Source organism: Camelina sativa, chromosome 10 (assembly GCF_030686135.1).
Source record: "Camelina sativa cultivar CO46 ecotype springtype chromosome 10, ASM3068613v1".
Lineage (NCBI taxonomy): Eukaryota > Viridiplantae > Streptophyta > Magnoliopsida > Brassicales > Brassicaceae > Camelina > Camelina sativa.
Genome location: NC_141889.1, coordinates 6,006,025 through 6,020,649, shown reverse-complemented (window position 1 = coordinate 6,020,649; position 14,625 = coordinate 6,006,025). Strand labels below are relative to the sequence as shown.

At 34.2% G+C, this 14,625-nt stretch overlaps 2 protein-coding genes across 2 annotated transcripts; one reads left to right on the top strand and one right to left on the bottom strand.

Annotated features, from left to right (window-relative positions):
• Positions 1-568: 568 nt before the first annotated feature.
• Positions 569-2,394, bottom strand: LOC104717512 (putative anthocyanidin reductase). The gene is made up of 6 exons (XM_010435089.3): positions 2,148-2,394; positions 1,770-1,940; positions 1,429-1,646; positions 1,174-1,333; positions 858-1,068; positions 569-767 (listed from the first exon to the last, which is right to left on the bottom strand). The coding sequence occupies exons 1-6, from the start codon at positions 2,269-2,271 to the stop codon at positions 596-598; spliced, it is 1,056 nt and encodes a 351-aa protein (XP_010433391.1). The 5' UTR covers positions 2,272-2,394; the 3' UTR covers positions 569-595.
• A 9,247-nt stretch (positions 2,395-11,641) lies between these two features.
• LOC104717511 (indole-3-acetic acid-amido synthetase GH3.5-like) lies at positions 11,642-14,208 on the top strand. Its single transcript, XM_087470397.1, has 3 exons — positions 11,642-12,129; positions 12,395-13,323; positions 13,408-14,208. The coding sequence occupies exons 1-3, from the start codon at positions 11,801-11,803 to the stop codon at positions 13,989-13,991; spliced, it is 1,842 nt and encodes a 613-aa protein (XP_087326523.1). The 5' UTR covers positions 11,642-11,800; the 3' UTR covers positions 13,992-14,208.
• Positions 14,209-14,625: the final 417 nt, after the last annotated feature.

Here is a 14,625-nt window from a genome sequence, read left to right as displayed (position 1 = left end):
TGCACATTCATCTACAACAAATACAGAAACAGAGAAGGGTTCCTAAACCTTGGATGTTCAAGTATAAACAAGAACCAGATCCTAAGGAGTGGCTAGATAAGCAGTACCACAATGATTCATAAGATGGTGGTTTCTTTCTTTTACAAAGCTTGAGGACAAGCTTGTTTTCAAAGGGGGAAGTATTGATATGATTTATCATATCTATTACATAAAGAAGAAGAAGAAACATATGATTTGTGGCTGCTGACGTGGAGCAAAACAAATAATGAAGCAAAGACTTCAAACAGAGAGGAGGCTTTGCAGTTGGATCAATAAAAGAGAGGTCTTCTCCATTCGATTCAGTTATGCTTAATCTGAGTTGTAAAACCTCTTGCGATGTGCTTGAGACCCTTGCGATGTGATTGGGATGATCAATGTTGATCATCACTTCTTAGATTGAGTATTTGTTCATCCGTTACGTTTCTCTTAGTTTTGTAATCTTTGGTGAAGAGTTAATTGAATATTGATTCAGTATTTGAGTTGGATCCTACGAGATTCTATCACAATAGTTCAATCCAGCAAAACAGAGAAGTCAATTGTTGCTGATCTCACATTATCACTGCTTGAGTTTGTGGTTCAAGGTAGGAAACTTAAAACTAACGGAAGCATCAATTGGTTGATGAACAATTTCGTCAACACTGTATTTGTATTCAAACCCCAATTCTCTTAACTTCTTTGAAGAAATTATAGGCTTCATACATCGTCTCTCTTCGTCATCTTCATTTTCCCTATAAATCAAGAATAATAGTTTTCTAAAATCTTTAGTCTAAAACAAAGAAGAATTGATAAAAGCATTCACGATTGTAGAACTTAATTACCTTTGAACTTTACAAAGATATTCCTTAGAGAAGTGATGAACCATCAACTCATGCATATCAATATTGTCAACACAACATATATATTGACCATTAGCCTTTGGTTGTTCCATCAAAAAGATATGAGCCCTGCAGATATCTTCAATGTGTACTAAAGCAATCGAACCCATTCTTTTGTTCACAGCTGATAATATCGCAAACAACTTTGAGTCACCTGTTTTAGTTATACAATGTAAATAAATCAAAATGGTTATAGTTTAAGCCAAACCCTTTAACTTCTATATGATCATTTGGAAAAAAAATTAATATATACACACACCTGTAACTGGGGACAAGAGAACTTGAATGCTTGATGGGACAGAAGGAGTAAGGAATGGACCAGAAACAGTAGTTGTAATGACTGAAACAAGATCCATTCCTCTCTCTTTTGCATATCTAAATGCTTCTTCCTCTGATACGAGCTTCGATAGTACATAAATCTGTAGCACATACGAAGTTTAAAACCTGTAAATGACGCTGGAACAATGATTAACATGTAATGAAATTATACTATTGGTTTGTAATAGTATTTTACCCATCCACTAGCTTGTGCTTTAAGGACATGATCAACATGAGCCTTGCAAGTTTCATCCACGACAGATCTTAACCGTTCATTCTCATCTTTGGCAGTGAGAGTACTGATGGACGATGTGAAGACAACTCTTTTGACTGAGTTTGACTTTAGACAAGAACCTAGTACATTCCGTACGCCTTTTATCGCCGAATCTATGACTTTGCTCTGGACATAACTCTCTATATTATTCCAGCAAAATCCGGTTTGTCTCGGTTAAATTGCGATATTAACGGTTAGATCCGGTATAGGCAATGTACTCAAAAAAAAAAAAAAAGGAGCGTGTGCAATGAAAAGATGTATACCGAGATTGACGTGATCGGATGAGATATCAAACTCCATGGAAGCGGCGACATGGAAGACGCCGTCACAGCCCTCGACGGCGTCATCAAAGCTGCCGTCATCTTGAAGATCCGCTCGGAATAATCTAAGCCGTTCGTTTTCCTTCCATTTGGATATAAAATATTGAGATTTTGCTGTCAGCAGCGGAAGAAGCGTTTAATTAGTTTAACCGAGAAGACTTCAAACCAAATTTACAAAACAGTCTCCAAATTTTAGTAAAAAAAGAACCGACTATTATAGTGCATATATGTATTTTAAAAGGCTCTTTAAGGTTCGTTCTTCCTGAGGTTCGATATAAACAAGACACTTTAAAATTCGATTTTGATAAAACAAGAGGATACCAAGATCTCTGAGAGTGGCATGAACTGTGTAGCCTCTTTCAAGAAGAGACTTAACCAACCAAGAACCGATGTATCCACTTGCACCAGTCACGCAATACGTCTTCGTTTTGCTTTCCTCCATCATCTCCTCTCTTCTTCTCGAAATGCCAAAAAGAGCTTACAGTCTGAATAAATTATTTATTAATCTTTTTGGCTCGTAACGATAAGTTTTAAAACTATTTTGTCTGTAAAATATTTTAATGATAGTGTGTTAGTTTGTTTCCATTGGTTTGTTGTCAATATTCTTCATGTACTTTTGACAATTGGAAAACTACTAGACAGATAACTTTTTCAAAAATCTTTTTGGCATATATTATTAGATTTGGTAGGATTCGATTTCATTGCTATATTGGCGTTATTATACAATCATCATGCATTTGAATGTAAATAAGAGGAGCAGATAAATTTGCTATGCAAACATTATTCTATAAGACAGGCGAAGAAAGAAATCTTAAGAACAGCCAAGAGATAGCTGTTGAAATCTACGACTCGTGTGGTTTCTTTTATTTTTCTCAAAACCTCTCATTATTTCATTTTCAAGAATCTTCTTTATCTTTGGCTCACTGTTGTGTATGTTTTGTCTTCTTCCACATCACTTCAGAAGGTTTCTACGACTTCGGGTACACATTGTAAATGTAACACTTAAGAGGGTTGGGCTGATCCCATTCGGGCCGGGCCATAACCACACTCTTTATTGGACAAGAGAAAGAAGCTCATCTCATAAGTCATTTCACGAAGGAAAATAATCATTGTGACTCATCATCATTAGCACTACAATTATTTTTTTTGTTACAACTTCAGATCGTAAATAAGTTATTAGGGCCAACTTATTGTACCTTAGCATCAATTGAATACTATTCTTGGTTAAACCCAGTTACGTTCAAACAGTTCTGATTCAAAATTCATTTTCCTCATGTGGGATGGACTTTGCATATTCATTTTCCTTTACATAACACAGTCATACATGCATATATATATAAGTAAATGTTCACAAGGTGATGATGAAGTGGTGGGTGGTGTCACTGACTAAAAAGGAGGAATATTTGGGTCTTACACAGACACAAATCTCGTCATGGGGACACATAAAAGACCCTTATCTTTTATACCCACTCATATTACTGCCACGCACACATAAATCCACAATAACCACCAAACCTATAGTATATTCATTAGTACTAAAAGAATCTATGACTGCAACACACACCACGATTCAACAATAAAGGGAATATTATCTTGACAACCCAATTTAGAAAACATTCTTTTTAAAAGAAAATTAAAATGTTCCTTCTTATATATTATATCATCACCTTCAATCATCTTCGTCTCCTTCCTCCAAGTGATCGCACTAAGTCGACAGCCCAAGAGCTTCTCCCAACATTATATTGGCCCACCCTTTAAAGCTTAAAATCTTTTTACCATATATGATCATAGTAATATTCAACTTAACAACTCGTATTTTGTTCACCTTCGATTGTTTTCTTGATGAAAGTTCTTTGCAACGCTCGATGTAGTTATGATTATATATCAACCAGATCAGAGTTTTTGGTGATACGATCAATTAGTGTTTGTTTTACTATAGAAAACGCTCAACTATTCTCGCATAATTTTATGAATGGTCACCCAATAACCAATTGCTAAAGCTTATATGTGCTCAACTTATATGTATAGTAAGTATCTTAGTATCATATAAGTGCTCTTTAGTAGTTGTTGCTTTTTGTTAGGCCAAGATCCCAATTGTAGCTCATAGTATAGTTCTAAGCTTATGAGATTTCATTTAGTATAACAAATGGTTGGTATTTAATGAATAAATTTCACCCGAATAAAACTGAATGAAATAGCAATTAAATAGTCATTTTTTTTGTTGGATAATAATCTTGAAACTGTGATTTCAATGGATATCAAGTTTAGTTACCTTGAAACTTTTTGTTTTCAGTGGAAGTTAAATGGAATCCAACAACACCGTAAGTAACCTAAAATTGGACATGCAAAATGTAAATAATGAATGAAAGGAAATCAACTAAAAGACACGTACGAACTCATTTCTTTCCTAAGAAGAAAAGTTGCTACAATTGTGCGTTGTTGTGGTTGTAGTTTTCGTTGTGGGTGAAGCGGGTGTTTGCTACGTGCATCAGTGCATGGACCCATCGGTTATGATTATTGGGGACACGAATGAATAATGGGCTTAAAAGTTCTTATGACCTTAAGACCCAAGTTCACCTTCTCACTGTTGGATATTAACTTGCCTAAAATACCCACTTGCTCATTTCAACTTTATCTAGAAAAATAATAATAATCTTAAGTCGTCCAACATGTTCTTGAATCTTGATTAATATATGCGTAAGTATCCTCACAGGAGAGAGAAAGACTTGGACCTGTTCTGTTTTCGTTTCTCAAATATTAATCAAGTAAAGTAGTTTACTACAACTTCATACAAAAGTGATTGGACATCCTAAATTTATTAACAGAACTGCTATTCGATATGTCCACCGTACAATAGTTAATTTTAGATCAATCGAAATAAAGTAAACAATTTATTTGACAGGCGAATTTTGTTTGTTCAGAGTGACTTTAAAAACTTTCACGATCTGTTTTATTATCTGTGTGATATGATATCTATATAACTTTTATCGTACATGGCGACGTTGTATGTGTCGTGATGTTTCATTTCTCTCATTCTTTTAGGGATGTATATTTATTAAAGATGGTCTCATAACTTTGACAAAAAAAAAAAAAAAAAAAAAAAAAAAAAAAAAAAAACATGCATGGTCTATGCACGAATAAGATGAGGAACTCTGTTTTCTGCATGCTAATATTTTAAAATAGCTTACTAAGTATTTTATTTAGATACGAATTTAGTGTTATATTCCTGATATTCTTCTAACTGATCAAAACCCATTATAGTGGCTACGATACGTTCATTTGAAACGTTAAGTGAATAAGTGAAACGACAGTCAAATTGATGAAAAACGTACGTTAGGCAAGTAAATTACTAGTCATGCTTCAAACTGATTTTCCAATATATTAAGTACGACGACATTGATGTGATGTAAGCTACGAAGATAAAATAAAAAGTGGATATGAGTATAATATAATTAAAATTCAGATGTTACATTCATAGATAATCTTTTAGCGAGTTTAATTGTGTTACCCTCTTTATGACCCATCTTGTCAACTTTTTTTTAGACACATGAATATTAATCCTAGCCTCGCCCATGAAGCTTTCTAACTACTTAATGGGAAGTAAAGCTAATTAATCATGGCCGGTAAAAAATTATCATATATTATATATTTTGAGTGTAATGAAATATTGAAAAGGTGAAAACCGACACACTCATTTTATTGGTTAGTAGCATGTGATTTATGTCCATACCCATCAATTCTGTTAGTTGTGTAATAAACTTTGTTGTCTTAAAGTGTTCTTACTCAAATCATATGGTCTTATTTAAGATATTTAATCCAACCCTTTTAGTCTTTTACTATATATAAAAAACGACTGATCAGTTTTATGTGTTATTCCCTTACTAGATAAAGACATGAACAACAAATAAATGAGATATTTTAATAGCAGATTATCATAAACATTGTCTTATTGATTAACCTAAAAAATTAAGAAGCAATTACTAGTAAATTAGAAACCAACTTGTTCCAAAATATTCGCACAAAACAATAGATGTACAGGTTACCAGAAAAGGAAAAGAAGAAAACCCTATATGGTGATGACGGCGAGATGTTCAATCTTCTTCTGAAGAAAAATATGTGTCCAAGTCCCTGCTTTCAAGTCTATATGAAGGTTTGAGAAAAGTGATATGCAACTATGAGAAGATACGATCGGTCGATTGGACTATGAAAAATTAAATATTTGATTGACTCGACCGCCTTCTCATGCGAGAAAAGAAAACATATTAAAAGTCGAATAGTATATAAAAGGTGGATTTGAGTCAATTGACCCCCAAAACCAGTGATGGCTTTAACCCAAATTACAAATACATAAAAAAATTGTTGTATTTTTGAACTCCCTACATAGCTATATATATATATATATATACATAGGTAACCAGAGCAATCTAGAGACAAAATCCCTTAAAACGTTGACCCAAAAAAATTCCCTAAGCATTGGTGACTCATGGACTCTTCCCAGCCCTAATCAATGATTATGTAGCCATCAATAAGTACAAGTAGTACTTAACATAAAACTAAAAGAGTTAACTAAACGTAATACTCACAGTCTAGCCCTTTTTTAAAAAAAAAAAAAACGATACGTACTCGCGCGCAATCGGATATACATACACTAATAGTAATATCAGTCAAATGTATTAGGATAGTTATTATGATAACAAATTAACAATCAGTATTTGAAAAAATAAACAGTTTTGTCCTTCGGATTGTTGTCAGGGATGTTACATTAATGCAAATGATAACGTAACATATATATTGATGGACTGGTAAACTATAAAAGTGTATATGTGCGTACAAAAGCATATAAACATACCTTGAATCTTTCTCAAAAATGTTTATCTTTTAAGTTCACCCAAAACGTTAAATCTTTTAACCGTTTGCAGAAATATGTAACTAATTAACTCACTTCGCCCAAATCGATATGATGAAACCAATTGATAGATGGAGTCATGGAGACATACAGACCAATTATATTATGTGAGAATGCATTCATTATTATACTTCTTTAGAATTTTTTTTTTTATCCAAATGAGTAAATAAAACTTTTAGAGGGCAAAAGTAGAATGAAATAAATAATAGAGTAATGAAGACAAACGAGAGAAGACATGAAACGCAAATCGTCAATGCTTCTTTCAATCTCAAGAGCTTTTTTGCCCTATTTTAGTGGGTTACTATAATAGGTACCTCTCAAATAGTCAAAAGATAAGGATAAAACTAAAACATCTCCATTCACTTTTTGACATATGGATTCTTATATAAACCTTTTACTTTCTTCTCCCACGAACGAATCTATTTCCAAACCAATAAATGATGTCATGACTCATGCCTCCCAATCCACATCGCATCAAATAATGCTCGAAAAGTTGAATCCATAATTTCTTATTAGACTAAATAATAACAAAAACAATATTTTGTAAAACAATATTATGGTAATTAGCAATTTGTATCAAAAGAAAAAAAGTTTGTTTGATGACAAAATAGAATACAGGATATATTGTAAAATTTTACTGTGTATCAAAATTCATCGTAGAGTTTCTTGATTATACTTGTAGATTTTACATTTATCCCTCCTATGTTGTGTTGTTATTGATTGATTCTTATTTATTGAAATTTAATTCCGATCCAATATAACAATGTTATTAGTTATTATCTCTAAAATTAGTTTAGGAAAAGAACGATCAAGATCAACTAACTACTAATTTAAAGTCTTTTAACAAAAAGAAAGAAAAAAGACTAACAATAAAAGCTGTGTTGTTGGCTTGTTGCAATAGAATGGTTCCATCATTAGTGACCTGTCTCCTTATTTACTATAATTTATAAGCATGATGCTTCAAAGCTAAAGAAAGTTTAAGGATTATATTATAGTTATACACACATGCACAAATATCTACATATTGAAAATCCCATGATTTATGTCACCTAACTACATTTAGATTTGATTTGCATCAAAAGATGAGAGAATATGGAGAGATATAACAAAAAATAAAAAAACACATTCTCCGAAGTTCTTTTGTACTGTCAAAGCGAAAGCGTAGGCACTTTTTTCATGTGGTTTCTTAAGCCATTTCCTTAACCAATCAACTTTCATTAGTGTCCCATTATTCATTTCATCATTTATCTTGTTCTTATTTTAGGTAGAGTTGATAAGCATACTCCATATATTTATCGTCTTCGTCGGTGACACGATCCTCCCTTCACGTTTCCTACACACACATTCACATATAATATGGTGAAAAATTTTCAAATCAAAACGGTCTTAATGGCTCTTTTGTAAATTTTGGATTAGATAATATCTAACCCGATTGATTGATACTAAATTTTGTAACCCTTGTTTTTTATTATTTTTTGGCAAGGTTACAAACTCTCTATGTTACTATAAATTTTGTAACCCTTGTTTTTTATTATTACTTTCACAATCTACACAATTTAATACACTATGTTAGACCTGATATTTATGAACTACGAACTCCTTAAAAAAGTTGATATATAATGTGTACACAAACTAGGACTTTGACAGCATTATTACGAAGGAAACAAGAATATTACTATATACACTTACTTTTTTGGTTGAAATGAAAAAGTATGATATACAAATAAGCGAAGGACCACATTATTGGTTTCCATAATTAAATACGTACTTAGATATTTACAACATGGTAATTAAACTATTAATAATAACCTATCACCTTAAATAAAGGAAAATACTCTCTATCTTGTACCCTAATACGAGGCCATGTAAAGCCATTTTCAAGATTTAACCATACACATGCACGTTTGTATAACACCGTCATTTTTAATTAAGCTCGACAACTTGTTATTTACAAAGGATTAGCTTAATAACAGCTTTAGTTACATGTTCCCATAGTTTTTCATCTCGTGCATCCATGCGAAATATATATGTATGTGTAAAACTATAATATATGCATTGCCATTAAGGCACACTAATACACTATATACATACCAAAATCTGTTTTCATTTTATCATTGGATGTGAGAACTAGAATGATAGCAAGGAAAGACTTTACTTATGAATATTTTTAAAAAAGGGTTTTACTATGTTTTCAGTTTTTCATTGCGGTACGGTACGTACTGGCATATATCATGATTTAGAAAGAAAATGTCATTTACTTCAATAAGGTTTGAGGGAGAGAAACTAACTTTGAGAACGTTAATTAGAATTGGGAAAACAGAAAAGCTTGGAAGACGATATTTTAAAAGTCAACAGGTCAAAGGTATTAATGACAGTCGGTGTCTCCCGCGGACTCCACAAGGTTCCGTATTATAATTAGGGATTACTATTACTAAGCACACAAACGAAGAGTGTGAGAGAGTACGGATTGCTTTTAGTCTTTAGAGCTTGATTTGAAACTCCTAAACGTCCTTTCTTCGTTTTGAGTATTACACTGCATCATCCTTCGTGGCACCTGCCCACACTTAATTTTGGGTTGGGGGAACACCCGCGTGGCATGTTGGGATAATCTCTGTGAAAACCAAAATTCCTTAAAATAAAGAGAGTTTTGTAATACATGATCACGAAAGGGTGTGCCTAATAATTATAGTTTTGATAATCAGAGAGAGAAAAAGAGTATTAATCGGAAAAAATACCAACGATCGATAAAAAAGACAAAGTATTAGCCCGAAAAAGTTTAGGATTAAAACCAGGAACCGTTAATATTTACAAGAATGATGACGAGTGTTTTCTATTTGTACAATACATAATTCTTTAAAATATCGTAAATTTAATTCTAATGAATAATTTCTTTATTTAACAGGCCAAACTGGCATTTCTTGCATGCGGATGCTTTTTTGTATAGAACTGAATGTTATGGTACTTTAATATGACCCGTCCTTGGTATCTATCTAGCTATAGTTACTGAACGATCGAAACGGTTCATGGGTCGCTCGAGTTGTCCAATCAAGACTTTGTATGGAATTTAATTAACCCACGATTATAATGTTTCCCAAATGCTGTAAATCTAAAAGATATACACTTGGTAGTTGAAAATTCATTTCATCATTGAAAATACCGATAGGATGTAAAGGAAAATTTAAGAGTAGTACGCTATGTAGACGTCTACGTACGTAGTACGTATAATTGATTAAAGAGTAGCATGTGTACGTACGTAGACGTCTCTACATAGCGTACTACTCTTAAATTTCCATAGCAGATCACAGCACACATTAGCCATTAGTTTTTGCTTAATCAAATCAATTATATGTTCATATATACATATTTATCTAAAATTGAGAATTTCGTTTTCTTTTCTTTTTTTTTATTGAAAAAAAACATTCTTACGTAGACGTTACTAGTTACATACACTCAGTGGATTCCTTTGCCCTGCGTTTCTATAGCATGTTCATAAACTACATAACAGCACATTCTAAAACGAAACACGAATATTTTTTTTTTCAAAAGTAGAACAAAAATATAATATAACTCCAAGATTAATCACAATGCGGTTCTTCAAAACTAAAAACCGAATCTCAAACACGTACGATTAGTTAGTAAAGATTCAGTTCTAGACACTAAGCAATATAGTATATAGTATTAATAAAAATTTAATTATGTATTTATTCCGCTGAGCTTATCTAAATGTTTCACGTTGATTGTGTTTAAATAAATACAATAGAAATGTGTTCACACCCAACAAAAAAATGTTGAACTCTACTCATTTGATTTACATGGATGATGAACAAAACAAATTGATAACGCAAAAAAAAAAAAAAAGGGTTCAAAATAAACAACGTGAAGGCACCAAACTAGTACAAACAGCAACAAATCCCGTACCCGTGTCAACCTATCAAGTTTGGAGTCCAGCTGTCTGGTCCCCCACACACACCTCTCTCTCTACTTGTTCTCGCCGAAATAACGCGAGAAATTCCCAGCGAACGCCGTTTTTGAGAGATGATTATGGTTTTAGCTTAATTACGGTATTTAAAAGAAACAAAAGGAGGGTTAAAGTTGGGTTTGCCGGTGATTTGTGGGACAACCCCGTACGAGATTACTGCGGATTAACCGGATATTGCCGGTTTTGTAATGCTGGTCAACCGGGTAGTATACAATTACCCCCGTTATTTAAATCCGTGCCTCTCTCATCTCTCACTCCCCTGTTGTTATGGATGGACACTTTATATTAATATTGTCATACTATTTAAGTATCTTGTCTGATTGAGATAGTTTAATGGGATTTTTAATTACTTGTATTCTCCATGATGTAGATGACTGATATAATTAGACTTAAGTATTGCATCAAACATGCATTATTGTAGAATTCAAACTTTAATTCAAAGTATTTTGATACTTGATGAGTAACGGCTATAGTATTTGCCTCCTCTCGACAATTGTAATTCTTTGCTTTTGAAGTTAAGTTTTTGTTCGTATGTGAAGTGAAAATTTCTTAACAAACTATGCAAAAACGAAACAAGAACAATGCAACACTACAAAAATCTTCCACAATTATATGCTCAAGTCAGCTCAACTATACTCTATAATATATGTATTTTAAATGAAAGTGTATGAATTATATAAGTACTATAGATGTCATTACTATAGACCTTCTTTATCCATCCAGTACAGGTTTTGACCATTACGGAAAGAAAAACTCAAAAAAAGAAAGAGTCGCATTCTCTTTTTGTAATATGTAAAAAAATTAAATTAATTAATTAAAAGCACGAATAGTAAATGACGTTCACTTAAATTCCTGAATTAACTGGTTAGCAAATGACGTTTATACCCTTCTATTCCTCCATTGTATTTGTATACTTTTTTTTTTCACCTTGCCTTTCGTTCTTCTCCTCTATATATATATATCGACCCTTCTCTTTCTGTCTTCCTCACACACTAAAAGCTTTGCAAAAAAGAAAAAAAAAACCATACAGAAGCTTATCTACTTTACTTATCCATCTCAAAAACTTCTTCTCTCTTCAAACCAAAAACCATGCCTGAGGCACCAAAACACGAGTCTTTAGAGGTTTTCGATCTGATGACGCTTGACCAAAAGAACAAGCAAAAGCTTCAGTTGATCGAAGACCTGACCTCTAACGCCGACCAAGTCCAGAGACGGGTCTTGGAGGAGATCTTGACCCGCAATGCTGACGTCGAGTATCTCAGGCGACATGACCTCAACGGCCGCACAGACCGTGAGACTTTCAAAAACGTCATGCCTGTTATTACTTACGAAGATATCCAGCCTGAGATCAACAGGATCGCTAATGGTGATAAATCCCTTATCCTCTCTTCCAAACCCATCTCTGAGTTCCTCACCAGGTTACATTCTCTCTCTCTCTCTTCTTCTCTGTTTTTCTCTGTTTTTTTTTTTTTTTTTCTGACCTGAACCTTTCAAGACTTAAGAGTATATTTTTAAAAATATTTCATAGTTATTAAGTTTGAGATTAGGATTGGAAGATTCATAAGGTATTTTTGGGAGATTAGTAATCCAAAAGATTGAAACTTTAACAACTTTTTTCCTGAAATTTCTCAAAAATGTTTAGAGGCTAACAAAGCATTTATATATGTTCTTTTTTTTTGACAGCTCTGGGACATCTGGTGGGGAGAGGAAGCTAATGCCAACAATCGAAGAGGAGCTAGACAGAAGATCACTCCTCTACAGTCTCTTGATGCCTGTGATGAGTCAGTTTGTTCCTGGTCTCGACAAAGGCAAAGGGATGTATTTCTTGTTCATCAAGTCCGAATCCAAGACACCTGGAGGCCTCCCTGCTCGTCCTGTCTTAACCAGCTACTACAAATCTTCCCATTTCAAAGAAAGACCTTACGACCCTTACACCACCTACACTAGCCCCAACGAGACCATCCTTTGCCCTGACTCTTACCAGAGCATGTATTCTCAGATGCTCTGTGGCTTATGCCAACACCAGGAGGTTCTTCGAGTCGGAGCTGTCTTCGCCTCTGGATTCATCAGAGCCATCAAGTTTCTTGAGAAGCACTGGACCGAGTTGGTCCGTGACATCAGAACCGGTACTCTAAGTGCCCTGATCACCGATCCTTCAGTGCGTGAGGCTGTCGCCAAGATCCTTAAACCTAGCCCAAAGCTCGCTGATTTCGTGGAATTTGAGTGCAAGAAATCGTCTTGGCAAGGGATTATCACAAGGCTGTGGCCTAACACAAAGTATGTGGATGTGATCGTGACTGGGACAATGTCTCAGTACATTCCAACTTTGGATTACTACAGCAACGGCTTGCCTCTTGTCTGCACAATGTATGCTTCTTCCGAGTGTTACTTTGGTGTGAACCTCAGGCCACTCTGCAAACCCAGCGAAGTCTCTTACACGCTCATACCAACCATGGCTTACTTCGAGTTCTTGCCTGTTCATAGAAACAACGGTGTGACTAACTCAATCAACCTTCCTAAAGCACTCACTGAGAAAGAGCAACAAGAGCTTGTTGATCTAGTTGATGTTAAGCTCGGTCAGGAGTATGAGCTTGTCGTCACCACTTACGCCGGTAAGAAATAAACGACGATTGATCTAATATTAAAAAGATTAAAAATGTCAAGAGTCTAATCTAAGTTTTGTGATTTTGTTGCAGGCCTTTGCAGATACAGAGTTGGTGATTTGTTGCGAGTGACTGGTTTCAAGAACAAAGCGCCTCAATTCAGTTTCATATGTCGCAAGAATGTGGTCTTGAGCATAGATTCCGACAAGACCGACGAGGTTGAGCTTCAGAACGCGGTCAAGAACGCAGTGACACACCTCGTTCCATTCGATGCCTCGCTCTCTGAGTACACAAGCTATGCAGACACAAGTTCTATCCCCGGTCATTATGTCCTGTTTTGGGAACTATGTTTGGATGGAAACACACCGATCCCTCCTTCGGTCTTTGAGGATTGCTGCTTAACCGTAGAAGAGTCACTCAGCACTGTTTATAGACAAGGAAGGGTTAGTGACAAGTCCATAGGCCCGCTAGAGATCAAGATTGTTGAGCCAGGAACGTTTGATAAACTCATGGATTATGCAATCAGCCTGGGAGCATCGATTAATCAGTATAAGACACCGAGATGTGTGAAGTTTGCTCCGATCATCGAGCTATTGAACTCAAGGGTTGTTGATAGTTACTTCAGCCCCAAGTGTCCTAAATGGGTTCCTGGTCACAAACAGTGGGGAAGTAACTAAGATCAAGGAATGTGAAGAAGAGACTCTCTTTGAGGTAGAAGGATTGGGACTTGCAAATGATGTCTTCTCTAATTTTAATGTTAGTTTAATTTTTAGTTCTTTGTTTTGTTTTTTTTAGTAATGCTTTTCAATATGCATAGTCCCTCTGGATTTGAAAACCAGTTGTACAAAAGGCAAAATCATGTTTTCTCCAACCAAATCTATGTTCTTCTCTCCATCACTACTTTCTCGAGCCTCTAAAATTTCTAATTTTTTTAATGCGTTATTGTTTTGGACCTTTATCCTTTACAAGCAAACATAAAATTGCAATTTGCTAAGATGATTTTGTCGAAAGAAGAAACGGAATTTATTATTATAACAACATTGTGACCTTTACTCGTTTTGGGTTTGCTTAACAAAGCAAAAGCAAAATCATAATTGAGTTTTACAAACACACAAGAAAAAAGTCATGGATATGAGTTGATATAAAACAAATAATGGACAAAGGACTAACAACTTCATGGTTTTACTGGAAAATAACTGATTATTGCTTATAACTTGACAATAGTTGACATTTTGTAGTCACTAAACTAATAATACAGTTTCAAAATCATAAAATATATGTCAGATATATCCGACATTTTTATGTTTTTCG